We start from the raw sequence: 27,531 nt of genomic DNA, 5'->3' as shown, positions 1-27,531 counted from the left end.
GAGAGGACTCGTTACTCCCCGAGTCCTTATAAGGATTCGTTCAAAATGAACGAATCGTTCACGAACGACACATCACTAATCGGTTCATAGAGTGCATGTAGGGACTGAACACTAGACGGTCGCGTTAGGAAGCTGCAGGAAGAGAGGACGCATGTGGAAGCGGACTCACATGCACTGATCGATAACTGAGCATCGTCTTGCAGACTTTCCATCCAATGTAGGTACATTTCAGAGAAATGTGAGACTAGGCTAGTGGCTGCATAAAAGCAGTGTAATGGCGAACAGAGGTTTCTAATGTATAAGACAACTACATCGACTGCCTTATTAATAAGCATAGCGTACTGTTTACATTCATACGAATATTCATTTTTTTGTAGCCTACTCATTAGGTTTTTGATTATAGCAATGCGGCTCTGGTTTCTAAAATTAGCCTACTGCGTGAAGTACGCTTTCTTTTCTGCATTGGTAGCTAGATCGAGGCGATGAGGTCGCGATTGCTTACGGCTTATTCGAAAACTATTTATATTTTTTAAACAAAATCGATTAGGCTATGTGGATTTCCTATCTGGACGAACTCCATATGTGCCACTACTGTGCCACTATGACATTTATCATTGTCAGTCGGATTCCATTCTGAAACTGTCAGCGGTGCGATGGATTTTCACATGTTTATTGTAATTGAATACACCATCGTTATGCGGTGTAATCCCTCCATGGTCTGTTACGTCCCCTGCAGCAATGTGCCCATGAACAGGAGTTCCTTGGAGACTTGGCAGGACACAGTGCAACCTCATGTCAGCAAGCATTCTGAGGGAGTCTGGCTCGGCTGACGCCAAGAAAACCGAGGCCAGAGTGAACGAGAAGAAATGCTGTAAGTACCTGTGAGGCTGGTCAGGACTCCTATGTGTACTGTAGACCGCAGCTCAGGTCGATAAAGCTAGTCTACTGTCTTCCTACTCCCCGCCCCCCCCCCCCCCCCCCCCCCCCCCACACACACACACACAAACACACAGTCTCCTATGTCTTCATTAGTGGGAGCAGACCAAAACATGCTCACCAATGCACTTTGATCTGCTTCTTCTTTGATGTGTGTGGGAGGAATATACCATGTTTTTAGGTGTATTTCTGGAACCATAGCTCCCATGGTGAGTTGTTAGTAATTGCACCTCCTGTCATTTCCTTGTCTCAATGTCAGGCTACTGTGGTATACAGTGTCCTATTAAGTTTCAGGACTGTATCATTTGTATCATGAATCATGCACTGAAACCTAAGACACTAATACAGTATTTACATTTACAATGTATTTAGTATGGACAATTGTCAATGATGTAATCAAATAAAAAATTGAACTTGTATTTCCATAGAAATACCCTTGAAACTAATGGAAGTGTCTGGGTGTGATGGTGTGTGTGTGTGTGTGTGCAGCGTGGGCCTCATACATGACCAACTCCCCCACGGTCATTGTAATGATCGGCCTGCCGGCCAGGGGCAAGACCTACATGTCCAAGAAGTTGACCCGCTACCTCAACTGGATAGGAGTGCCAACCAAAGGTCAGAGGTCAAACACAGTGGTTATTCTGACAAAGCACATCATGACAATATATCCCAACAGAAATTATTTATCACTAAAAGTTTGATCTGTCTGTGGGTTTATAGAAAATCGTTATTTTTCAGATTCATGTTCACATGTTCAATATTTTATCTACTGTTGCTCGTTGCCTGTAGAATGAATATTTTATTAAAAAAATCACAATGTAATCACTACACTCTATTTGAAAACATGATTTATTTATGCTTTATTACATCTTTACTGGTCTGTCACTGCATACCAGGATATCATGCTGTTAGGAAATGTTACATCACGGCACACCATCGTAACTAAGTTGTTAAACAAGCCTCAAACCTAACAACGTAGTCTTCAAACCACCACTGTATTTGCTGTTAAAGCACCATTATATTGTGGCCTACTAAGTAAGGGACATTCGTTAATTAGGTACGTAACAGGTCTAAAATCAAACTTATAAAGATCCTAATTACAGAAGTCCCTCTTTGGAGTGAAGGACACGTCTCCTACCTGAACCAGCATATCTGAGGGAGTGCGTCGGTAGCCCTCACCTCACTGTGCTGTGTCAACACTTATACGAGCAGGGTCACATTGCTTCTCCGTGCTGGGGACTGCTGCTGATGCTCACTGTGCTGCCGTTGCAGTGTTTAACCTGGGCGTGTACCGGAGAGAGGCCGTCCGAGCCTACAAGTCCTACGACTTCTTCCGCCACGATAACGAGGAGGCTATGAAAATAAGGAAGTAAGTTGGCCCTTTTTTGGCGTGTTTGTTCCGAGGTATACAGTGAAAATGCCACACAGTGAAAGGAAGTCCTTTAAGTGGAAGATAACACTTGAGATGTGGTTGCTACATTTGATTGGATGGTGATCCGGCCACAAACTATAGAGGCAAATCCACTTCAAGTGTGTTTTGTCTGCAGAGACAGATACACAGACATGGCCATGGTTTACTCTGCAGACGAAGCTGCTGCATCAGTGACTCAGTGTTTCAGAATCGGGAATCTCTCTCTCCCCACGGACAGAAACACACACCGATAGTAGGAGCACATACACACACACACACGCACACAAATAAACACAAATGATGAGACACAAGTACCCACTCTCCCCCTAACACACTCCAGAATATGAATGAGCTCATTAACTCGACCGTGGCTGTTGGAAAGCACTCTGCTGGAACCCTTTTCCTTGTAAGCCTGTCTGGCTTTGTCACTCTGGACCGCACCACGGTTTGGCTGACCGACATATCCAGGCTGCCGCTGTCACTCTGTCAAGACTGGTATGAGGTCAATCATTCAGAACACCGCGGGGTCGTGACCCGTCTCTCACACCACTGGCCCTCCCCTCTCTGCCGCTGAGGTCACAAGAACGGAGTCAGGCTCCACGTAGGTGTCGCATGATGTCATACTGACCCGTGTAAGGGAAAGGAAGGAATCCGCGGCCAAACGCAGGTCTAGCTGTGACAGGTTGAGCGATGTGTGTGGGCTGGATCCCTAGGCAGGATGTCCTGTAGGCAGAATGCTGTCTTGACGTGTCCTTCTCCCCCAGACAGTGTGCTCTGGTGGCCCTGCAGGATGTCAAGGCCTACCTGAACGAGGAGGGAGGACAGATCGCTGTAAGACCACACTTCCACCCTCCTTCATTACTGAGTATCTCCTCTCTAGTTGTTCTCTGTACTTCTGATGTCTGTATTTTATGTCTGATTTCCACAGTAGCAACTTTCCCCCTGGAAGTAAGAACTTTCCCCCTGGAACTTGTTTCCACCGCAGGACTGGGGTGTAAATTGAGTTCCGGGGAGTAAAAGGAGGAACTATTAATTCCCTGGGGGTGGTATTTTCTTGAATACATGAACTTTTTGGGTGGGGCTTGAAGTACTGAACCTTTTTTGATTGGTCAAGTACTTGCCGAGTATTTCAACCAATTTTTATTAACCATAAATAATAAAAGTAATAGAGCAGGTGGACCCAGATGCAAGGAGATGCTGGTGGGAAACATCAAAGTAACCAAATCATATTTATTCAACCAAATATCAGGAAAACGAAGGACTACTCACACATAGGGAAACCCAAAAATGACAACTTAACTGACAAAGACTGACTAGGGAAGAAACCAAATGCACACACAAAACACATGTGCAGGCAATCAGTCAATCAGACACAGGGAGAACACAAAGGACAGATACTGGGGCAGGGTCATAGGTGTGATAAAATATGTTTAGATTCTATTTCATTTTCTATTTATAGATATATGACACACACGTCAGTGGACTAATTAGCCAAATCATCTGGGGAACGTGCTAACAATGGAGTGAAGGAACCTTCTAGTTCCTTAACCCTTGTGCTGCCTTCGGGTCACATGACCCGAAGGCAGTGCTGGGTCACAACGAACCATCGTTGTACCATCGTTGTGTTGCAACAACTTTACCCAATACAAAAACAAATAAAAAGCATTTTCAAAGCTTCACTTTGTTTTGTATGCGATAAAGTTGTCGCAATACAACGGTGGGTCACAATGACTGATGGGTCAGAATGACCCGAAGATAACACAAGGTTAAAAAAAATCAAGAAAGGGAAATACAAGTTTCGGGGATTTGTGGTGGAAATATGGCTTTGATTCTGGCCTTTCTCTAGTCCCTCAATCTCTCTTTAAAATCTTTTTTTTTACATTCGATAGCCCAATTATTCACTCTCAAATTTTCATTAATCCAATGATGTCCGGAGAAACCTTCATATAGGTAGGATCCACAGTTTATCTTATTTAGTCATTTCCATCTCTGTATTCAGGTCTTTGATGCCACAAACACAACCCGCGAAAGAAGAGACCTCATTCATGGCTTTGTCAAAGAGAACGCATTCAAGGTATGTGACAGAGCTTAGAAAACCATTCCATCAGCATGTTGTATCCATCATATTTGATGGTATTCTCAGGTCACTGTACGGCTGCTTCTATGACAGCAGACACGTGCCCAGCCCTCAAGTGAGTCACCATTGAAGCTCTCGCAGTCTGAGCAGTCCTTTACCCTTTCCAACAGGTGTTCTTTGTGGAGTCAGTGTGTGACGACCCCGAAGTTATCGCTGCTAATATTCTGGTATGTTCCGCCACAAGACCAGAATACTTTTCTATGACCCTCGAGCCCGGGGCCAAACTATTACCTATTTATATAGTTCCACTGTGACCTTGGGTGTGTTAGGTAAGATTCTTTCTTTGTGTTTGCCAACATTCGTCTCGTGATCGCCATGTTTACAGGAGGTGAAAGTGTCGAGTCCGGACTACCCAGAGAGGCATAGAGAGAGGGTGATGGATGACTTCCTTAAACGAATAGAGTGCTACAAGGTCACATACCAGCCCCTCGACCCTGACGAATATGACAAGTAAGCACGCCCACATCAAGCTTATACCTTTATTTAAACTGTACCTCTTCATGATTGACTATAATTGTATTGAGGGTGCTGGGAATAACTGGCCTAAACAATCTGTAGCCTGAGGATGAGCCAAAAGCTAACATCATAGCCTTTTCAAAAATAATTAAATACAAAGTAATGTCCTAAGTTCATTCATGTAGGGAAAAAAAGCCTTCTGAAGTACTGCAATAACGATTTTAGTCAGTAGATGGAGCTAGTTGGGCTGCTTCTGCAACTCAAGTCAACTTCCTGGGTATAGGGAATACAGTGCTGAGTTAGTTGACGAGGGATGACAGACAGGGTCTATACCTCCCTCCACGCTCAATGTCTCTCCTCAGGGACCTGTCCTTCATCAAGGTGATGAACGTGGGCCGCAGGTTCCTGGTGAACAAGGTCCAGGACTACATCCAGAGCAAGATTGTCTACTACCTCATGAACATCCATGTCCACTCGCACTCCATCTACCTGTGTCGCCACGGAGAGAGCAGCCACAACGTCGAGGGGCGGATTGGGGGAGACTCCGAGCTCTCTCCTCGGGGGAAGCAGGTGTGACAGGTCTCTCGCCGGACACCTTCAGAGAGACCGTGTTTGTCAGTCCCCTCACATGACCCCTGACACTTTCTCTCTTTAGGTTCATCTTGGCCCTTTCAGTCACGTTATGGATGACTGTTCGATAATAGTTTTTTCTCTCAATCTGTATCTTTGTTTCTTTCTTCATCTCTCTTCCCCTCCCTTTATTCTCTCTTCCTCTTGTTCCCTTGTTGTTCCTCTTGTTGAACCTCTTTGTTTTCTTTCCTTATCTATGTCTCTCATTGTCTCTCCCTTTCTTTTTTCAATTTCTCTATCTCTCGCTTTCTGTTTCTATTTCTTTCTCTCTCTTTCCCTCCCTCTGTCTCTTTCCCCTCTTTGTTTCTTCCTCTCCATCACTCTCCCTAACGGCACGCTCCCTCACACTCTCTCTTTCCCTCTCCTCTCTCTCTCTCTCTCTCTCTCATTGCTTTCTCTGTCTCTCTGTCATTGCTTTCTCTGTCTCTCTCCCTTTCTCTTTCTCCACACACACTCTCTCTCTCTCATTGCTTTCTTTGTCTCTCTCTCTCTCTCTCTCTCTCTCTCTCTCTCTTTCATTGCTCTCTCTCTCTAATTGCTCTCTCTCTCATTGCTCTCTCTCTCTGTCTCTCTTTCTCTCATTCCTTTCTCTCTCTCTCTCTCTCTCTCTCTCTCTCTCTCTCTCTCTCTCTCTCTCTCTCTCTCTCTCTCTCTCTCTCTCTCTCTCTCTCTCTCTCTCTCTCTCTCTCTCTCTGTGTCTCTCCCCCTCTCCCAGTTCTCCCACCTGCTGCGTGGCTTCATTGAAGACCACCAGCTGTCTGACCTGAAGGTGTGGACCAGCCAGCTGAGGAGGACCATCCAGACAGCGGAGGAGCTGGCCGTGCCCTACGAGCAGTGGAAGATCCTCAACGAGATTGACGCAGTCTGTGACCACGACCTTTCACCTCTCATAATGAGTGTCCTCGCACAAGTGGGGGGATTTAAACAGGCCACATCTTGAGCTGCAGTCAAATGCTCTCCCACTGAGCCACGCCCCCCTTTTTGACCTTGCGCTCGTATAACGGCAGCGTGGTGTTGCAGTGTCACCACATGATGATGTGTAAGGGCGTGTAGATGCGATGGTAAATGGCGTTGATGTTGCTGTCGTCTGAATCGCACTGTAAATAGTTAAGTGCGGTTGCTGTAATCGCAGTAGGGGGCGCTCTTGTACGGGCCAGGTTCTATCCCACGGATGAAGAGGGACAGTAGTAGTGAGTGGTCTTCTGCTCCTCTGCAGGGTGTGTGTGAGGAGATGAGCTATGACATGATCCAGAACTCCTTCCCAGAGGAGTTTGCTCTGAGGGACCAGGACAAATACCACTACCGCTACCCTGGAGGGGAGGTGAGCCAGCTACCAACTCTCTCTCTCTCTCTCTCTCTCTCTCTCTCTCTCTCTCTCTCTCTCTCTCTCTCTCTCTCTCTCTCTCTCTCTCTCTCTCTCTCTCTCTCTCTCTCTCTCTCTCTCTCTCTCTCTCTCTCTCTCTCTCTCTCACACACACACACATAACCACCTATAAATACACACCGACACACGCCTATACACACAGGCACATGATACACACGTAACACACACCCACCTTCTTCCTGTAGTCCTACCAGGACCTGGTGCAGCGTCTGGAGCCAGTCATCATGGAGCTGGAGCGTCAAGGCAACGTGCTGGTCGTCTGTCACCAGGCAGTCATGCGCTGTCTGCTCGCCTACTTCCTGGACAAGAATGCAGGTGAGCACAACTGTATAGTATTATACAGTGTATAAATAAATGTAAACACAGTATATACTGAATTTGGCTCTGTGCATTGTATGCAGAATGGTTTAAATGGCAATAGTATACTGTATATGTACTATACTACATAGTATTAAATAGTATCATATGCAATACCTTGAGCCAACTAGATCTGACTCTATAATATACTAACACACCACGGCTATAACAAACTGTACTAGAAAACACTGTACTAACACACCACGGCTAGAACAAACTGTACTAGAAAACACTGTAGTAACTCACCTCTACTAGAACGTACTGTACTAGAAAACACTGTAGTAACTCACCTCCACTAGAAGGTACTGTATTATCACACTGTTGACACTGAGAGTGTTTTACACAGACACAGTCCATTGTTCTCTCTCGTAGATGACCTCCCTTATCTGAAGTGTCCTCTGCACACTGTGCTCAAGCTCACTCCTGTGGCCTATGGTAAGCTCCTGCACTTATGTTGATATTATATATATATATATATGTGTGATTTAATATTTTCCTATTTTATACTGGAGAAATACCATACATCGTTTACATACCATAGATTATTTTATTTTATGTCTTGCATTCTCTAGTATACTCGTGTGCACTGTTGGAAGCCTGAAAATAAAGCATTTCAGATTAAATAACTCTTTTGCGTTTGAAGTTAAACGTGACCTTGATACTTTGTACATAGAAGAATCTACCTGTGACCCTTTCATATTAGATCCATATGCTCACTGTTTTTTCTCCAGGCTGCAAAGTGGAGATGTTTAACTTGAATGTAGAAGCTGTTAACACGCATCGGGACCGCCCTCTTGTAAGTACCCCTGATGGTCGTCTAATATTAATATTTAATATTGATATCAGCCTAAAGACTTTGCATATTACAGTAAAAACCTTTGAGCTATATTTGTCTGATACAGTATATATTGTCTTCCTTTACTGTGAATTAAATCTCACTTTGTCCAAAAGCCTAATATACTAGTATCTAGTCTAATGTGATCTCTAATGTGAAAATGAGTGATGTTGTTTGCCAAGATACACACTGACTGCGCAATCCGATCTCCCGATCTGCAAAGCTTTGCTACCTTGTACCCTGATCTTGGCTTCCCCGCTCCGTTTACACACGCTGTGCCACACACACACACACACACACACACACACACACACACACACACACACACACACACACACACACACACACACTCTAAGGAACCAGAGAATCTACTTCTTTGAACTTCCTGTTTAATCAAACTGGCTCATGCTATGTCTGATTAAGTGAGTGGTCAGTGTGTTGGCTGCTAGGATGCTATCATGGCTGATCCCACTTCTTGCTCGCTTCATCGATGACACGGATGGCCTTGACCTCCGGTTACCCTCCATGAGTCAGCTGTGTAGAAGCAGGAGCTCAGCGGTATGGTGTTTGACTGCAGATCAATAGGTTGCAGGTTCAAATCCTCCCCTGTACATCCCTTTGGATAAGCATTTTCTATATGTGTGCATTGTCTACCTTGTTGGTTCAACTGTATTCATTTGTTGCTGAGGCCCCATACTCTATGCTCGGAATAGATATTTGATAGAGTTGGTGTTGTCTGTCTGTGCTTTGTGGAGAGATATGGCTGTTTATTGCTGGATAGAATCACCAGTTTCATGTCCCTTATTGTCTAAAATCGAATCTGTTGTTGTAGATTATCCAAGAGGTGTTGTTTGTCTACTATCGGCTGTGTTCAGCTGTTCCCATAGGGAGGTACCCTCAGTGTGGTATCTGTCGGGGGGGGTGTCCTCTTTAACTCTTCCGGTGTCCCCCCTCCCCCCGTCTCCAACCAGGATAAGGTGCGGAGGGAACCCGCTCCCACTCTGCACCGGAGGAATAGTTACACCCCTCTGTCCAGTCACGACCAGGTCAAGAGACCCAGGCTCTACAGTGCTGGCAACCGCCCCTGGCTGCCCCTGGCAACCACCCCGTCCGATCTGCAGTTCCCCGAGATGCCAGAGGGACAGCCAAGCCAAGTTAGTGTCGGGACCAATGGCAACCTCAATCAATCAGTCACTCAATCAATCACTCCAAATTCTACCCTGTCACACACCCTCCCCTCCTTCCACCTCCCTCCCTCTCCCATCTTCAAAGCCAATCCCCTCCCTATCCTTAGCATCCCCTCACCTCACCCTTGGATCCTCTTGGTAATCCTGTGCTTGTGGTGGTAGCAGGGTGGAGTGTCTTTCTGGCATGGTCCTGTGGGGTGGTTCTTCTCTCCCGGGTGTGTGTGTATGTCCTGCATGGCTTGGCATCTCCTTAGGCTGGTTGTCTCCAGCTTGTTTCCCCATCTTGAATATGCACAGCACTGTGTCTGTGTCTGGCTTCACCGGTTACCTTTTTAACATATACAGGACACATCTCTTTCACACATACTTAGCCACAAACACACATGCTATATGCGTACAGTGCAAAAAATAATAGAAAACATTTTGGATGGCATCCTTTAACCCTGTCCACCCATAAGTGCTATGAGAAGCATATTCAAAGTACTTCTGCTGGTGTGGGTATGTTGGCTTTGTCTGTACAGTGCTTCAAGCTCTTCTCCCCATTTCTATCTCTTTCTGTCCTTCCCTTCCTTCCTTCTCTCTCTCCCTTCCTCTCCTCTTCTCCCTCTTCTTTCATCTCCCCCTCCCTTCCTCTCCTTCCTTCTCTCCCCACCTGCCCCTCATTCTTTATCCCCCCCTTCCTCTCCTTTCTTATCTTCCTCCCTTCCTTCCACCCTTTTCCCTCCCTCTCCCCGTTCCTTCACAGACTCGTATAGGAAACAGTTGTTTGTGAGTATCATGGAGAAATTCCAGGCTGACAAATCCTTTTACTTTTCATGTGACTCTTTACTATCCGTATAACAAATCATACAATCGTAAAACAAGAAAGAAAAAGAAAATCTGTTTCATGTATTTAGTTTATATTGATGAGTATGCCTTGGTTAATTCATATACATATAACATCCATTCAGTCTTTTGACTTTTATGAAGAGCGCCTAAGCTCTTTGTTGTCTTGTGACAATGGCTTTTCGATTGCCACTATGTTTTTCTAATGCAGATATCTGTTGATTGATCACTAGACTCTGCAAGGTGATGGACATACTGTAGGGCTATGTGATGGATCCCTGACAATGTCTTCTTGCATCAAACTTCACACACTATCTCTTATAATGGCTATGCAAACAAATATATATATATATATATATATATATATATATATATATATATATATATATACATACTCGGACATACATTGTTAAAAAAAAACAATATTTGATTGAATTTGAATTGATACCTGGAAAATATATTGTATTTTCAGAGACGATATGGTAACATTTTCAATCTATCCTTTAAGAGATAGAGATCCTTGTTTAGTGCTTGTCATACTGCCTGCACTTTGAGATTGTGAGATAACACTGAAACTATAATTACTGCTAACCACGCATCATATTTGTTTGCACTCAAGGAGTCCCTGTGTGATGGAATCGACCTTGACAGCCCAACAGAGTCGAGTGGCTGTGTCCGCTTCTGAGTGACTGCGATGTCAGCCTCTGGACCAGACGAGCCCAGCCCTCCGTTTGTCTGCTCTGGAGCTGCATCCATCTGTCCATCCTTCTCTCCTCCTCCCAGCCTTGTTCATCATCTCCTGCATGCCTGTTTAGATGCTCTGTGGTGCAACATTAGCTGAAAACACCTCCTACATGTGTGCCAATACAGAGACGCTCATGATCAACATGCGGCACTGTTTATCGCTCTCTGTTCTGTGGATGCTTTGAGGTATTTTCATGCTGCATGTGTAGCTGTGCAGTAATGCACAGCTACACTTGTTGAATAGAAGAGACTTGGCAGGCATATTGAGTTACAAGTTACATGTTTATTTGCCATTATTACATGTATTTGGAATTCTTGGTTCAGCTCCTCTTGATTGTCTCCTAGCGATCTAACCGAAATCATATATGGTTGTAAATCTTAATGTCTTGATAAATAATCCTAATTTTGTGTAATCCTAATCGCATTAAATGCAAATGGGTGAGTGGCAATTATTACTGTAGAACAGTTCCATCAGTCTTCGATGAATCTTCACCTTACTAACCAAATATGGCATTGTGATATTGTCATTTTGCAGGTCAGCATAGAGCTTGTTCATATTGGTACTTTGTATGTTTTAGACAGCCTAATGCTTTATAAGTCATCTCTAAGTGATATTATAGTTGTTAAAATACACATTAATCTTTGCATTATTAATGTCAGCAGCAGCTAATGATATGTAGGTTAGGAGAACAGTGATATTGAGGTTAAGAGAACATTTATAAACAAGGAAAAGTCACGTTTCTGTCTTAATGATTGTCCAAATAAGACTCATGCACAAGTGTTGCTTTGGGAGAAGTTAGTCCAGCCTACAGAACCAAGTTCATGGTAATAGTGAAGCATTGGCCATGCTTCAACTGGACAACATATTTATCTCTGAATGCAATTGAATGTGGCTTATGTAGGTAATACTGATGTCCTAAACAAAAACAAACAGGATTTTTCTCCTGTTCTGTCACAGGTATGTCATGTATCACATTCTATGGGATGTTTTCAGTAATATTTTAGCAGACAGGTCAAATATATATTTGATATTCCAGGGTGTTGTACGTTTGAAAACTGAGAATGTGTAAGACTGAGCAGAGTTTGTGAAAGTTTTGTGAAGCAAATTCTGGTACTCAAACGATTGTGAATTATGTTAAATGTAGTCAACTGACGCACACTTTATCAATGATTGTGAAAGTGAGAGGATGTACATTTTTGGCAAATATTTGAGCTTTTGAATTTTCTGATGCAAAGTCATTTTTCTGAATTTAAGGTTCCAAAGAAATATGGTGAATGGGCTGTGTTTTACAATAGTTGTTTTCTCAACCAGAGAAGGTAATATGGCCTAGATGGTACAATCATGCTTTGCATTTCCATGTGTAAATGTATAAGTTTGGTGACTGTGCTTTTTAAATATTGTTAACAGCAGATCAACATATGTGGTTTAAAAGTGTATCTACTATTATACTATTAAAGAGTATCATAGTCTCTCCTGGTGTCAAATAGTCTTCTGAATAACTAACAATGAACCTAATTGATTTTTGATATTGTTTCCTTTCTATTGCTGATATTTATCTGTATTTAGGTGCCCATTTAAATGCGTTAAAAGCATATCAAATAAAAACATTCTCGCCATGGCAATCCATTCTGTATACGTCAAAACACTGAGTACGCATGATTATGTTGCCGTGTACGTGTGACGTATAACGCATGATTTATACTTGGTGGTATTTGTTTGAGGCATTGACAGTTTACTTCTGGTAAGCGGCTAAATGACGAGCGATTCAAAACGTTATTTATGTTCATTTTTTACAAATTGATACGGGTCAAATACAGCAGTTTGTGGGTGAAATTATAAATGGCGTGACAATTAACGCACTAAATAGAAATCTAACTATTAAGCTAGCTAGAGCGCTAGCTAGCAGGCAAACTGGATGTTTTGTAGTCTCACTACTACTACTAGCGTAGGCTAGTTAGCTAGCCAGATAGCTTAGCTACCAAATATGTGTTAGTATCAGGTGGTCCAGTAGTTTGCAATCCACTCAAAGGAGCAACTGTAGAATGCAAATAATAATAAAATATTAAGCGGTTTTCACTACTAATCGCACACAGGCATTAGGTTGCTATTTGGGAGTGGCAGCTAGCTAAAGTAAAGCTAGTGAAGTAGCTATAAAGCGAGCTGCAGTAGTTTAAGCCAGCCAAGAAGCTAGCTAGCTTGTTAGCATGTTAGTTAGCTGAATAGAGAACAAAAGAGTTGAGTTCAATGAGTTCTTCTGTCACTCAGTTCCTGTCATCAGCAGTTTACTTGTTAGAGAATGTACTTGTTCAGTGCGGCTGAAATCACAACAGCAAGAGCCCAGAGCTTTTCAACAACATAATTTGTTAGCTAAAAGATTTTAAAAAATCTAAACAAGCTAGCTGCCTCATTGTCAAACTAAGTCAAATTATTCGCTCCTAGCATGGCATATGTAGGCTACCTTACCAGCATGTTGGGAGGATAGAATCATAAAGCTGTGTCCATTGATACAAACCTAATATCTGTTGTTGTTTGGTTTTCCCAAGACAAAATTAAACTAACTATTACCACAATATCTGATGTTTTACAAACTGTGTTTGAGTTGTCTACCTAAACTGCCATGCAGCCTGTTTAATAGTGATGGAGCATTTGACTGCAGATCAAAATGTCCCATGTTAAATCCCCACTTGTACGTCGCATGAGGATAAAAGCGTACAATGTATTGGATGTTAACCATCGAGCAGGAGCCTGTGGCGAGAAGCCAGTGCTCATCAGATGACATTTAACCTTTTCTTCCAGAGTAAAAGGGGGCTAGGATGTTGAGGCTACGTTGTAAGACCAAAAACGGCAGCCACATCATGCAGGGCCTGACGCACCAGTCCTGTGTGCAGGAGCTGAAGAGCAAGGTGGAGGAGCTGACGGGAATCCCCTGTGACATCCAGAAGATCATGGTGGGCTACCCTCCTTCCAGTCTGGACTTGAGGGACGGAGATGCCCACCTCAAGGATTACCCCATCAAATCAGGTGGGTTTCAGACCAACGGCTTACGCAGTAGTTTTGTACTGAGGTTGCTTCAGTTGAGGTTTAGGGTGAGCAGTGAGGGGTGTGGAGAAGGTTAGTGAAGTTACTCGTGGCTAGTTAATGTATACAGTCAACACCGGAATCATTGGTGCCCCTGGTAAAAATAAGTGTCAAGGGTAAAAAATACACCGTTTGGTGAATTAGCTTATTCTCACAATACTATCCTTAAATGGAATTTATTCTGTGAAAAAATATCACTCAATAATATTACAAAACCATGTGTACCAGAATACATTGTGTATATTTACACATTTATCACTCATTTCTGTATTTTAGATTTTTTATTGATTTAGCTGCTTTTATAAAAATAAACCATAATGCAAATAGCGCATCTTTAAAGTACAGCAGAAAATCAAGGATCAGAAGTGCATAGTTCTACTTCGAACAGCTCTTGGGTGGTCAGTGTCAAGCAACAACTGTTTTTACCGGTTGTGGTCGAGATTCACCCATGCATTACTGCTTCCAGGTGACACGCTCATCGTGGAGGAGGAGAAGAACAAGCCCAAGCCCCAGGCTAACGCCGTGGTCACCCCCATCCCAAAGGGCCCGAAGCTGGACTGTCCTCCGGTGCTGGCCCGCCGCGTCGTCCCGGCCGACAACTCCTGCCTGTTCACCAGCGTCTCCTACGTGGTGGAGGGCGGCGTCTACGACCCGGCCTGCGCCCCGGAGATGCGGGGCCTGATCGCCCAGATCGTGTCCAGCGACCCCGCGGCGTACTCGGAGGCCGTGCTGGGCAAGACCAACGACGAGTACTGCGCCTGGATCCGCCGGGACGACACCTGGGGCGGCGCCATCGAGGTGTCCATCCTTTCCAAGTTCTACCAGTGCGAGATCGGCGTGGTGGACACGCAGACGGTCCGCGTGGACCGCTTCGGCGAGGACGCTGGCTACCACAAGCGCGTGCTGCTCATCTACGACGGCATCCACTACGACCCCCTCCAGAAGGAGGCGCCCGGCTCGGACGCGCCGCCCCAGACTGTGTTCTCCACCACGGACGATGTGATCCTGGCGCAGGCCCTGGAGCTGGCAGACGAGGCCCGCAGGAAGAGGCAGTTCACGGACGTCAACCGCTTCGCGCTGCGCTGCATGGTGTGCCAGACGGGCCTGGTCGGACAGAAGGAGGCCCGCGAGCATGCCAAGGAGACGGGCCACACCAACTTCGGAGAGGTGTGAGGGAGGGGGGGGGAGGGAGGGGGGGGTGGAGTGGATGGATGCCCCTTTTGTGTCCCCCACCCCACCCTCCTTCTCTAAGGTCACCCCCCTCCACCCGCGAACACCCCGTCTGTCCGTCTCTGTCTCGTGGCGTCCTGGAACGTCTTGGGCGATTCTGCCGACAGTGTCCAATCCTACCTCTCTAACCCTACCTGTCCAATCCTACCTCTCTAACCCTACCTGTCCAATCCTACCTCTCTTAACCCTACCTGTGGAGTCCTATCTCTGTCTAACCCTAATCGGTCCAGTTCTACCTGTCTAACCCTACCTGTCTAACCTCCTCTCTCCAGTCCTACCTGTTTACCTCCGCCTTCTCTGTCTGTCCTGCCCTAACTGTCCAGTATTACTGCACTGCTTTTTAGTTCCCAAGCTACTACAGTTCGGACCTCATTAAATCATTTTGTCGGATTATCATATGGATCAGTTACTCAAAGTCCTAATGCTAAACCCAACACGCAGTCATGTGACTGCTGTTCGGCTATGTCAGGTTCCTCATGTGTAGCATGTGTTCAGTTTACGGTTTACCAATGCAGAAATGTCTGTTTAAACCAAAACATTACAAGTCGTCCTTTGGTTGGCACATTTCTTGGCACAAGGTAGCCCTGGTGACGATGGCACACGTGTCATCATCTCTTGTGACCCTGAGGGTCATTACCATAGTTAGAGTTTTTGCTCATGGTTGAGGACAGGAAGATGGTTGTGTGAGATTGCCTGATTAGCTGGTTGTTTTTAATGATAATTGATAAATGTCCAGAGATGGGAGTGTCTCTCATGGCAGTGATGGCTTTGGAATTTCATAGTATCAGCATAGTTTGGTTGTTTCAGGTCAGCAGGTCAGAAGAATATATACAATGGTGCTGTGGTCAAGTTCATTTCACAAGGTATTAACTTATTTTTCACTCATAATTTTTGTTTTGCTATGTGGGCAGCCAAGTTTTAACATTTATTTTATGGTATGATGACATTTTGTTGATCAACATCAAGCAAATATTACTTAAGTGTATTGCATAACCCAAGACAAGTCATCCAAATAGGCAATTGTTTTCTTTCAGCTTACTCCTTTGCAATTTTTTAAGTGTTTTTTACGCATATACATATATATGCTGACATTTTTAACTACATACCAAGTGTAATTAGTGGTGTATAGGTGAACTGTTGGAGTTTTCTTTAATCAATGGGTGAACAGAACTCGAGGATGGTGATGGACTGTGTAGGGGTGCTGTGTGAGAAGAGTCCTCACTGCTGATGTGTTTGCAATTCAGGTCCAGTCCACCCTGTGTGCTCTTCATGTCCACATTCAGTCCACAACAGTGTGTCGGGGCCTCCCCTGTCCCCGTGGGCTGTGCGCTCACGTGTAGCCTGTATGACACGTCACACCGTGTGACGTCAAGAGATGTTGTCGGTCCACGCTTGTCCCTTGTGATTGCATGATGACGTGAGAAAGACTGGCGGCCGCTATCCGCGATGCTTCTACAGGTCCCTCCACCTCCTCCGCATATCTATGTCTTAATTCAGAAGGCCGACTCTCAAGAGGTGTTGATATACTGTGGCATTACGTATTCTTTTGTCATGATATAGTTTCCTTATCACAGAGGTTGAAACGTATTCTGGTCATCATTTTCTGTTGGCAGTCACTGCTTAATGGTATATAAAGCTGTGATCTGGTTCTGTATTGTCCAAGTCTACAGGCTATTCTACCTATATTCACTTGTGGAAACAGTTTTAATGCTCCCATACTGATTCAGTAACATGTTGGTTTCAGTATTGGGGTTTTACATTTAGGTCAAAGGTAAGCATTTTAACCAGCATAATGTGAAAGACTGAAAAACTATGGGTCATAAAGTTTTTTGTGCCAGAGTGTGTGACCAGGCCTGTATGCCCTGGTATAGGTGGTGTGGGACTGGCTCCTGGTGCCAGATGAAAAAGTGATCAATGATACTACAGCTCACACGAGTTCCCAGTCACAGCTTTTTACAAGGACACTTATAATGAATGTTGCACACTAAGCACTACCGTTAATCTGGATTTACTTGATTTTTCCAATGTTGTGTCACAATAAAGAGTTGTAATTCCAACAAAATTCATTTTGCGTTCACTCGTTTGTTGTTGTACCTAAACAAAACTGTGTGGCATCTTTTCAAATTTGTCAACACAGATTGACGTAATGGGAGAGGTTACTCAAAATGCACCGCGACATTAACTAATCTCTGTTTGTGTAGGTATTGACAGTGTAAACTAAGCACCAAACGGCTATCAATGACGAATCCCATCGTTCAAACGAGATTAAAGCCCTGCCAATTCACTGGGATTAAATCGCGTTATTTTAAGGAACCTTTAACCTGCATTAATAGGATTTAAGAGTGAATGACTGACAGTCGCCCCTTTAACATAGTAAATACACTCCCTAACACTCAGTGAACCGGCAAGTTGAATCCCCAAAATTGAGTTTCAACAAAAACAAATTACTGTAATTTACCAACCGGTGTAGAACAGCAGGACTACAGAGAGAGGTTTAAAACACTTTATAGAAACAGGAGTAACCTACGATTTCAACGATGTGCATACCTCGCTGTGATTGGCTAACACTGACTACGTAGTGAATTACCTGGGACAAGGTGCAGTTGAACACGACATGACCAGACTGAACATCAACGGCGCGTATGTTATCAACTTCACTTCAGGGATTTATTCATTGGAAAGACTTTTAACATAACGGTTTCTAGAATTTCATTGACTTTCCAGGTATGTAAATATCAACTCATACGTGTTTACCAAACGTTGCAGTGTATAAGCTCCACGAATGATTTTAAATTAAGCAATTCTCATGAAACGTTTTTCAGAGTTTAAACAAATGTTTTAGTTTGACAACGTGTACAAAATTAGCATTCTTTCATTTAAATAATTTTGAAAATAAGCAATCTGCCCAAAAAATGTATAATTTAAGTGGTAACATGTTTATGAAATAGTACATAATTTTGTCTTTGTATTTTTAAGTATTTGTTCATATGGCATTCAGTATTTGCGTATTTACTCATCTTGCGGGTCTATTATTCCAGTACACCAAGGCCTTTCACTGAGTGTGGCAGCTTTAACTGGACTCTCAGGAATGCGAAAGCCATGTGATTTTGGTTTAACTTTAACCCACACGTAACTCATATTTTATCAACGAGTCACGCTTGTGCACGGGCGCTGGATTACATACAGAATAACTTAATTGTCTGTATAACAGACTTTATTAATTATTACTGCCTGTTGTCACACTAGTGATTGGAAATGGCAATGATCACAGTGTCCTTCCTGTGTTATGGCAATAAATAGTCCCGTTTCAACACAGCATAATCATGACTTTATTGAAAGTTTACACTTAAGGTAAATAAGCGTCTGATCACGTTCTTAGCATGAATTGCTTTTGGAGACAATCCTAAAAAAAGACAGGCCCTCCTTATTATGAAGGGAAAGGGACCTTTGAGCTGAGCTCTGGACAGTTTGTGATAGTTTGACTGTGGGAATACCAAATATCCACAATAGCCCAGCCAGTGAGTGTGTGCCAATTGTCTGGGAGGGATGGTTAGACACAGTAATGATTGACTAGATGGTCTGGGGTTGCTGTATTTCAAAGGAAATTACAGCATAAGGCATATGACCCAGTCTGTCTGATAACAGCCTGTGTAGAACTGAGAGATACGTGATTGGGAAGGTAATCATGTTGAACTTCTAACAAACCCTGCTTCTTGAACCAGTCACTGTGTACCGTCCGTAATCTCCATTCCCTACACCCCGCTTGCAAAGTTGTTAATGATATTTGCATGGGATCAGTTTTAGATTGCGTGAGGTGGAAAGACAATAAACGTTATCGTCTGCTTTGTCATCATTCAAATCCTCAGCTCTCAGGAAGGATGGTGGGTGAGTGATTAGGGCTGCTGGCTTCACATAAACGGCAGGCATGGGTTGTTCAACTCGCAAAAAGGGATTGCTTCACAGCAAAGGTAGAACAGCAAACAGGACACCTATTGTATCTAGAGCTGCCTTGACCTACTTAGACAGCTCTACTCAGGTGTTGAAGTTCTACCAGGCTCTTCTAGAACTCTTTGTATTTGTCAGGGTTTAGTATGGTTCTAGTGCTGTAGGCATACTACTACTACTGCTACTACTACTATCAATAGACTGTACTTTTAGATACTTTTGTCTCAAGATTTTTAAAGTAAATTCAGTAGTTAGCGGTTCTCCAACTAGGACGTGGGAGGGGGGAGGGAATAAGGATGTTGAAATGTTTGTATTTTTCAAAAAAAGTATGTAGTTATTACAGGAGAGGGAGGTGAAATAATGTTCTAATTTTAAAGGGGGGGGGGGGGGGTTGACAAACAGTTGAGAACCACTGCAATAGTACTTTCTTCGGTCTAAAAGACTGTTGCTTGCAAGTCCACAATTCAACGTCCTTCACATTTTATCCTGACAGATAAGGCCGCACTCCATGGTCAGCTGCATCTCAAATGGCCTCTAGGAAGAAGATAATGTGTGATGTGTTCCACTCAGAATGAAATTGATCCTGACTAAGGGGCTTAGTGAAACATGTGCTGTAATCTGAGTCACATGTATGCAAGCTGAGAGAGTAGTTTGTTATCTAAGGTATCTGACCGACACAGACTTAGTCACGATACTCAGCTACCCCTCCGCTAGCTGTTGCCATTCACTATTGGGCAGGCTGTTGCTAAACACATCCACCGGCAGTTAAGACAATTCCGTAGTGACAGGAAGGCTTAAAAAGCTGGGTGGGGTGCGTGATGAAGATACAGAGAACAGGTTTAACGTATGCTTCCGAAGATCCAATGATCATCAGCTGCCGTATGTGAATTTGGGAGACAAAACGTAAACAACCATTTCTGAATTGGACAGTTTTTATTAAAAAAAAATCATAGTGAAACATCTGATTCAAAAGAAACTTCCTCTTCTGTCACACGAACCAGACGGGCACCTCTGAAAGAAACAGTGGGTTTCCAAACACAGGCAGTCTAGAGTCCACAACCCAACTTCCCCTCTACCATGCCAAAGAGTGACACGTGGCCTGGTGGCATCACCATGGAGACCATGGCTGGCATGGACAGCGCGGGAAGTTGTGACAGTGTGGTCAGCATGAACTCGAGTTACGTAAGTAGCCACTCCTTCACTTTGTCACTACACACGCTGTCCTCTTTTGCTGTCCACTCAAGCCCACACGAGGAGTTTAAGTCACCGGAATATTGATAAATGAAATTATTACATACATGACAACTGACCTTTGTGTGTGTCTGTGTGTGTGTCTGCACCTTTGTGTGTACCGTGTATGTGTGTGTGGGTTCCAGAGTGACGACAGCCTGGAGCATCTCTCTGCTGAGGAGAAGGCCTGCCTCATGTTCCTGGAGGAGACTATCGAGTCCCTCAGCACCGAGGAAGACAGCGGATTGTCCAATGACGAGCCAGATCGTCTGCCCACCCCCGGCAACTTGGCTAACAAGATGGCCAATCTCTCAGCCTCCATGGGGCAAAGCAAGCTTTACAGTGAGTGACATGGACCCAATAGACAGACTAGTGGTCAAGTCTTTTGCTAGATTTAGGATGTTTAAGTTCCAAGTTTGTTTGTTACTTTCATTTCATATAAAATGGCAGACGTGTGCTTCTTATTTTTAAGTAGGACCTCTGTTATAACATTTAGAACAATTATAAAAGTAACAAGATCAGTATAGATATAAGACACAAATGTACAGGATGTGTGGTATCCCAGACATTCAGATTCAGATCTCACATCGGACCAATGACTAAAACAAGGGTCTTGGAGTAAACTGGGAGAAGCATGTGTGTCATGAGAGATTTCTCGCCTTGTAGATGTATCCAGACATACCTGTGACCAGCCAGCCAGGGAAGGTAAGCCATCTGAGCCAGCGTACAGCTACCTGGTTCCCACCCCCCTGGTCATGGCCAACATCTCCTCCAGCCTGCAGCCCAAGACCAGACCAGGCCTGGAGCCAAACAAGGAAAACTTCCAACCCGGGTCCAAGGCCTCATTCTCAGTCACCAAGCCCAGGTCGGGTCAATGTGGGGTCCCGTCCGAGGTGAACGTTGTGGTGGTCCCTCCTCCCACCAAAGTCCGGGGCCCTCCAGGAGGCCCTGAGGTGGGGTTACCCCGAGGCCCTCTGTCCTATGAAGCTCTGGTCCAGCTGAGGAAGAGTGCCTCCATGAAGAGAGCTCCCGACAGCCCCGGAGCTGACCCCTCCAGAGACAGGAACAAACAGCCGTCGGGTCCCACCACACCCTTGCAGGGTCACCATGGGAGCAGCCACCCCACGACCCCCTCTGACCCACATCCCCAAAAGCCCATCAGGTCCAACCCCAGTCCACCGGTCGTGGCTCCCAAGCCCCAAAGAATGCCCTCCCGGAGTCCCAAGGAAGTAGCAGCTGCCTCTCCCACCTCAGACTCACTGCAGAGTGAGAGAGTGAGGAAGGAGGCCCTGCTGAAGCTGGGGCTCCTGAGAGACAGCACGCCAGAGCCCAAGCGTGTGGACTCCTCGCTCTGCCCTCTCAAGTCCCACTCTTACTGGGACCTCTCTGCTCACAGCGTCCTTAAAGAGCCAGGCCTCAGCAACCCGGGACAAGGCCATCCCTTCTCCTACATCCAGGGTTCCAGGGAGGCCCTGTCTAAGCCCCGGCCAGTGCAGAGCAGCAGCAGTCTCCTTCTCCATCGCTCCAGGAGCGAGGAGCCTGCCGCACCCCTCTCACACCCGCTGAGACCCAGCGGGGTCAAGGCTGCCACCCTGGAGCGCTCCGGGGTCGGGCTGGGAAGCCATGCCACTGAGCAGAGCGTCCCCAAGCCCCTCTCTGATGCCCTGAGCAGCCAGAGGAAGGCTGGATGTGGTCCTCCAGTTGGCTCAAGCAAAGCCCCAGAAACGGTCTCTTCCACTGCTGCTTCTGCCAAGCACGGGGCCCAAAAACCTGCACAGCTGGTGGGGTTCAGTGTGGTGAGGGTGCCCAACATGGGAGAGGATAGAAAGCAGGCCCTGAGGAAACTCGGCCTGCTGAAAGACTAGTGAAGGGTTCCTACACTTCAGACTTGGGTGAGTGTCAGACAGGAACAGGAAGAAGACTTTTGGGGCCAGTTCGCTTTTAAGTCCTTGAAATTATACTTTGAGCTTTGAACACACACCCAGCTCATTTCAATCAGCCAGCACTTTCAATTGACTGTCAGTTACTTGTACACTACTTTGTTCAGTTGAAAGTCAGGAAAAAGGTTATCTCATGAATGAGATTATTGAAAGAATGGTATTTCAATTGTTCTAATGTAATTTGCTTTAGCTGTAGAATAATCATTGTGTTACAAAATATCTTCATATGACCAATTAATAGAAAAGAAAATACAAACTGACACTGTTAAAATGAATCCAAAACATGTTTATATATTTTTTTTTTATGATCTAAGGTTGTCAGTTCAACAATAGTTTCATATCAGTGTTTTACTGTGCGAGTGATGTTTTTTAAAAGTTGTTTCCCCCATCAGTTTCCTGCAGTTTTTGTCTAAATATTGTTGTGAACAAAGTTTTATGTTTGTCTTACTTTCCTTACTGCTATTAAATAACAGCCGTCTTTGTCCACACTTACAAGCTAATCATAGTTTTGGTTTTGAACGAGGGCACGAACAGATGTCTAAACAGAGACTTGACAGAAGCGGTTTCTGTAGCATCAAAACATTTGCCTTTGCAAAAAAACTGCAGTTTTGGAACATCAACTGCAATTTTCGATATTCGTTTGGCGGTACGTTTTTTTTGTTACAGCATTCTACATACAGTGCCCTCCAAAAGTATTGGAACAGTGAGGCCAATTCCTTTATTTTTGCTGTAGACTGAAAACATTTGGGCTTGACATCAAACGATGAATGTGAAACCAGAGATCAACGTTTCAGCTTTTATTTCCAGGTATTTACATCAGGATCTGATGCACAAATTAGAAAATATCACCTTTTTGTTCGAACCCACCCATTTGTCACGTGAGCAAAAGTATTGGAACATGTGACTGACAGGTGTGTTTTGTTGCCCAGGTGTGTCCTATTACATACATTATTCAATCAATAAATACCACTGAATGTCTACACTCAGGTTCAGATTGGGTAAGATAGGTTTTGTCTATGCAGACTGTATTCAGAGGTGAAAACAACATGAAAACCAGAGCGCTGTCTTTGGGTGAAAAACAAGCAATTGTGAGTCTTAGAGAAGATGGAAAATCAATCAGAGCCATTGCAGAAACATTGGCCATAGCCAGTACAACCATTTGGAATGTCCTGAAGAAGAAGAAAACTACTGGTGTACTAAGTAACAGACGTCGAACAGGTAGACCAAGGAAAACATCAGCAGTTGATGACAGAAACATTGTAAGAGCTGTAAAGAAAGACCCTAAAACAACTGTTAGTGAGATCAGCAACAACCTCCAGATGGCAGGAGTGAAGGTATCACTATCTACTGTTCGCAGAAGACTTCATGAACAAAAGTACAAGGGCTACACCAGAAGATGCAAACCACTCATTAGCAAGAAGAATAGGAAGGCCAGGCTGGAATTTGCCAAAAAGTACAGAGATGAACCTCAAAAATTCTGGGACAAAGTTTTATGGACTGATGAGACAAAGATTAACTTTTACCAAAGTGATGGAAAGGCTAAAGTTTGGAGAAAGAAAGGAACTGCTCATGATCCCAAACACACAAGCTCATCTGTGAAACACGGTGGAGGTAATGTCATGGCTTGGGCTTGCATGGCTTCTTCTGGGACGGGCTCATTAATCTTCATTGAGGATGTAACACATGATGGCAGCAGCAAAATGAACTCGGAAGTCTACAGAAACATTTTGTCTGCCAATTTAAGGAAAGATGCAACCAAACTGATTGGCAGAGCCTTCATCATGCAGCAAGATAACGACCCAAAACACACTGCCAAAACAACAAAGGAGTTCATCAGGGGCAAGAAATGGAAGGTATTAGACTGGCCAAGTCAATCTCCAGACTTAAACCCTATAGAGCATGCATTTTACCTGCTTAAGAGGAGACTGAAGGGAGGAACCCCACAAAACAAACAACAACTGAAAGAGGCTGCAGTGAAAGCCTGGGAAAGCATCAAAAAGGAAGAATGCAAAAGTTTGGTGACGTCAATGGGTCACAGACTTGCTGCAGTTATTGAAAGCAAAGGATTTGCAACTAAATATTAAGTCTTATTCACTTAAATATGTTTTAAGTATATCTCTTCCAATACTTTTGATCACATGACAAATGGGTGGATTCAAACAAAATGTGATATTTTCTTAGTTGTGCATCAGATTCTGATGTAAATACCTGGAAATAAAAGCTGAAACGTTGATCTCTGGTCTCACGTTCATTATTTGATGTCAAGCCCAAATGTTTTCAGTCTACAGCAAAAATAAAGGAATTCGCCTCACTGTTCCAATACTTTTGGAGGGCACTGTATAACCACCACCATCAGAAGGGTTGTTGTTTGTTGTAGTACAGTATACTTTATGTTTTCACCCCTTCATATGTGACACCTGTCATGGTTTATATATATATATAAAGGATGAGACAACTAATTACTTTGGCTAACTGAATGCACTGCTGTGGATTTTTGTCTACATACTAGTTGGTTATCTCAAACTTGCTAGCCTATATTCAACTCGGGTTCAGCATGGCGTTCACCTCCCTGCCTCTCCAGAGCACCCGTCCTCCAGGTGGATTATCAGTCATGCTACTCGTCTTACACCCACACCACTCCGACGATGAGAAAGCCTACTCTGCACTCTTGTGCTATCAAATGAAACTGAGCTCCTACTCTGGGTGAACCTGTTTTTCACTGAGGGAGATAAGCACCTTACTCTCTGTGTTGCTCGACTCGCTCATTCTTTCAGCACAAAGAGTTCCGTTCCTTTGATTCACTGGCCTGGAAGAGACAGTCTCATACAGCCCACATAAAACAGGCACAAAACTGATGGAAAACTGTCACAACACAGAGACAAACTGGACACAAAATAGACACTAAACCTTCTCTGGTGGAATGGTCATTGCATCGGGCTGTTGCTATGGTAGCACTGCAGCGTTATCTCTCTGCCAGGCAGGTATTATTATGGCCTGACGATATCCATGTCAGCATGTTAGAGTGCTTTGCATATGACGGTTTCACATCAAGAAATTGACACCATTCCCAGCTGCCTGAGCCATATAGAAACTAGACTAGATGTTAAATAAATAAATACTTAATTACACATTCTCTTCTAGAATGACTGAGCAAAGATTAACACTTTTAGCCAGGATTTAGACATGGGTCCTTGACTGGGTAAAGTGTTAAATGTGTTTAATTAGCCTACACTTTCTATTGTATGAGTGATATGGACAGTAAATAACACCTTAACACACCACACACTGCTTCAGTTTGATGAATCCTATAGATGTATCACTCATCATTCTGGAGGTCACACACACACTATGTGGGCCTGCTGTATCCTATATCTAAATCTTTCATCAGGGCTGGAGGTGGCCCCCTCTGGTTAAGGGAGTTTATTTCCCATGGCGGAGGTCACAAGGTCACGCATTAGAACATGTCAATGGTAGTCACAAGTGGGAAATTATGTCAAAATGTAATAGTTTGATTTATGACTTTAAGGAAATGCTGGTGCAATAGGTCATGGGTGTGACTGATCATGAGATATCAAAAGGGGGATTGATCAAGGGGCATGTGGTAAATGCTTGTAAGTACACTGTATGATAAAAAAAGTATGTTTGTATCATTAAAAAATTGAAATTGTATGTCAAGACAAAAGTATAACACCGACAAACATACCCAACAATCGTACTTTTCAGAACCATGGAGAGCGACCTCTTCCACAGGTCGTATGCGTAGAAAACTTTCTCGAGACGGTCAACTGATCTCCTTGAAGAGAAAAACAAGGTTTGTGAGGTAGTATTGAACCCTAAAAGGTAGCAGCCTTGGCTCGAGAATGTGGAATGTGAGGTCAAAGACAGTCTCTTCCTGCTCTGGCCACAGCCTCCTGGGACAATCACCTGCCTAAGCCTACCCTAACCCTCCAGGGACCATCACCTGCCTAACCCTGACCCTAACCCTCCAGGGACCATGACCCACCTAACCCTAACCCTCCAGGGACCATGACCCACCTGACCCTGACCCTCCAGGGACCATGACCCACCTGACCCTAACCCTCTAGGGACCATGACCCACCTGACCCTGACCCTAACCCTCCAGGGACCATGACCCACCTGACCCTAACCCTCCAGGGACCATGACCCACCTAACCCTAACCCTCCAGGGACCATGACCCACCTGACCCTGACCCTCCAGGGACCATGACCCACCTGACCCTAACCCTCTAGGGACCATGACCCACCTGACCCTGACCCTAACCCTCCAGGGACCATGACCCACCTGACCCTAACCCTCCAGGGACCATGACCCACCTGACCCTGACCCTAACCCTCCAGGGACCATGACCCACCTGACCCTGACCCTAACCCTCCAGGGACCATGACCCACCTAACCCTGACCCTAACCCTCCAGGGACCATGACCCACCTGACCCTGACCCTAACCCTCCAGGGACCATGACCCACCTGACCCTGACCCTAACCCTCCAGGGACCATGACCCACCTGACCCTGACCCTAACCCTCCAGGGACCATGACCCACCTGACCCTGACCCTAACCCTCCAGAGACCATGACCCACCTGACCCTGACCTTAATCTGACGGCATTTTAACTTTAATGTCCTTTGAGAGTGAATTTGTGTTGCAGTACAAAACATATGTTGAACATAGCTTTTAGTATGAGACACTGCAAACCCAAATATAATCATTTTGGTTCCTAAACATTAGTAGCCTATCTTAAGAACTGAAAAAAGAAACTGATTGGTGGGAGTTTAGGATGTATAATGAATATTAGTTAACTAGCCTTTTTCAACTGAGCTATTGACTATTGTTGAGTTATTGTTTAACTATGTCTTTGGACTTTGTATTGTTTTACCTGTAGTCTTACTTAAATATGACATATTTTGCCCATTTTAATAATAATAGTTGACTGTCAGTAATATTCAACTTATTTAGATATTTCTGTCCGTTCAAGGCATCAGTAACACTTTTTTCTGTTTTCCTTTTCATACTCTTCAGTGATTTGCAGTACAATGTGTCTTCTTTATGCCTACATATGTGAATAAAACACCTAAAATAAAGTATTCAGCACAAATTCTAAACCTACTTTACGATTCCAAAAGTAATGTCATTTCTGGTCGAATTGGACATAGAAAATAGTTTAGATCATAACTCCTGGGTCGTG

General features: G+C 44.3%; 3 protein-coding genes across 4 annotated transcripts; all 3 read left to right on the top strand.

Annotated features, from left to right (window-relative positions):
* The first annotated feature begins 79 nt into the window (after positions 1–79).
* On the top strand, positions 80–12,476 carry pfkfb2b (6-phosphofructo-2-kinase/fructose-2,6-biphosphatase 2b). Of its 2 annotated transcripts, XM_047025514.1 has the most exons (16): positions 80–217; positions 737–871; positions 1,426–1,551; positions 2,209–2,305; positions 3,112–3,178; positions 4,347–4,421; positions 4,595–4,651; positions 4,810–4,934; positions 5,303–5,510; positions 6,286–6,432; positions 6,787–6,891; positions 7,140–7,269; positions 7,684–7,746; positions 8,043–8,107; positions 9,118–9,300; positions 10,778–12,476. In XM_047025514.1, exons 2-16 carry the CDS (start codon positions 793–795, stop codon positions 10,841–10,843), a joined length of 1,593 nt encoding a protein of 530 aa, XP_046881470.1. In that variant the 5' UTR covers positions 80–217; positions 737–792; the 3' UTR covers positions 10,844–12,476. The 2 variants fall into 2 exon arrangements, with proteins under 2 accessions (XP_046881470.1, XP_046881471.1); XM_047025515.1 differs by lacking the exons at positions 9,118–9,300; positions 10,778–12,476 and adding an exon at positions 8,581–9,111.
* A 104-nt stretch (positions 12,477–12,580) lies between these two features.
* On the top strand, positions 12,581–17,287 carry yod1 (YOD1 deubiquitinase). Its single transcript, XM_047026302.1, has 3 exons — positions 12,581–12,644; positions 13,700–13,924; positions 14,448–17,287. The coding sequence occupies exons 2-3, from the start codon at positions 13,717–13,719 to the stop codon at positions 15,152–15,154; spliced, it is 915 nt and encodes a 304-aa protein (XP_046882258.1). The 5' UTR covers positions 12,581–12,644; positions 13,700–13,716; the 3' UTR covers positions 15,155–17,287.
* Positions 17,288–17,548: 261 nt separating this feature from the next.
* On the top strand, positions 17,549–22,997 carry zgc:158258 (uncharacterized protein LOC791186 homolog). Its single transcript, XM_047026500.1, has 4 exons — positions 17,549–17,935; positions 20,158–20,338; positions 20,533–20,728; positions 21,053–22,997. Exons 2-4 carry the CDS (start codon positions 20,234–20,236, stop codon positions 22,249–22,251), a joined length of 1,500 nt encoding a protein of 499 aa, XP_046882456.1. The 5' UTR covers positions 17,549–17,935; positions 20,158–20,233; the 3' UTR covers positions 22,252–22,997.
* Positions 22,998–27,531: the final 4,534 nt, after the last annotated feature.

The sequence above is a fragment of the Hypomesus transpacificus genome, chromosome 9 (genome assembly GCF_021917145.1).
Source record: "Hypomesus transpacificus isolate Combined female chromosome 9, fHypTra1, whole genome shotgun sequence".
Classification (NCBI taxonomy): Eukaryota; Metazoa; Chordata; class Actinopteri; order Osmeriformes; family Osmeridae; genus Hypomesus; species Hypomesus transpacificus.
Note: the sequence above shows the minus strand (reverse complement) of the source record. Positions and strands in the feature narration are given on the sequence as shown.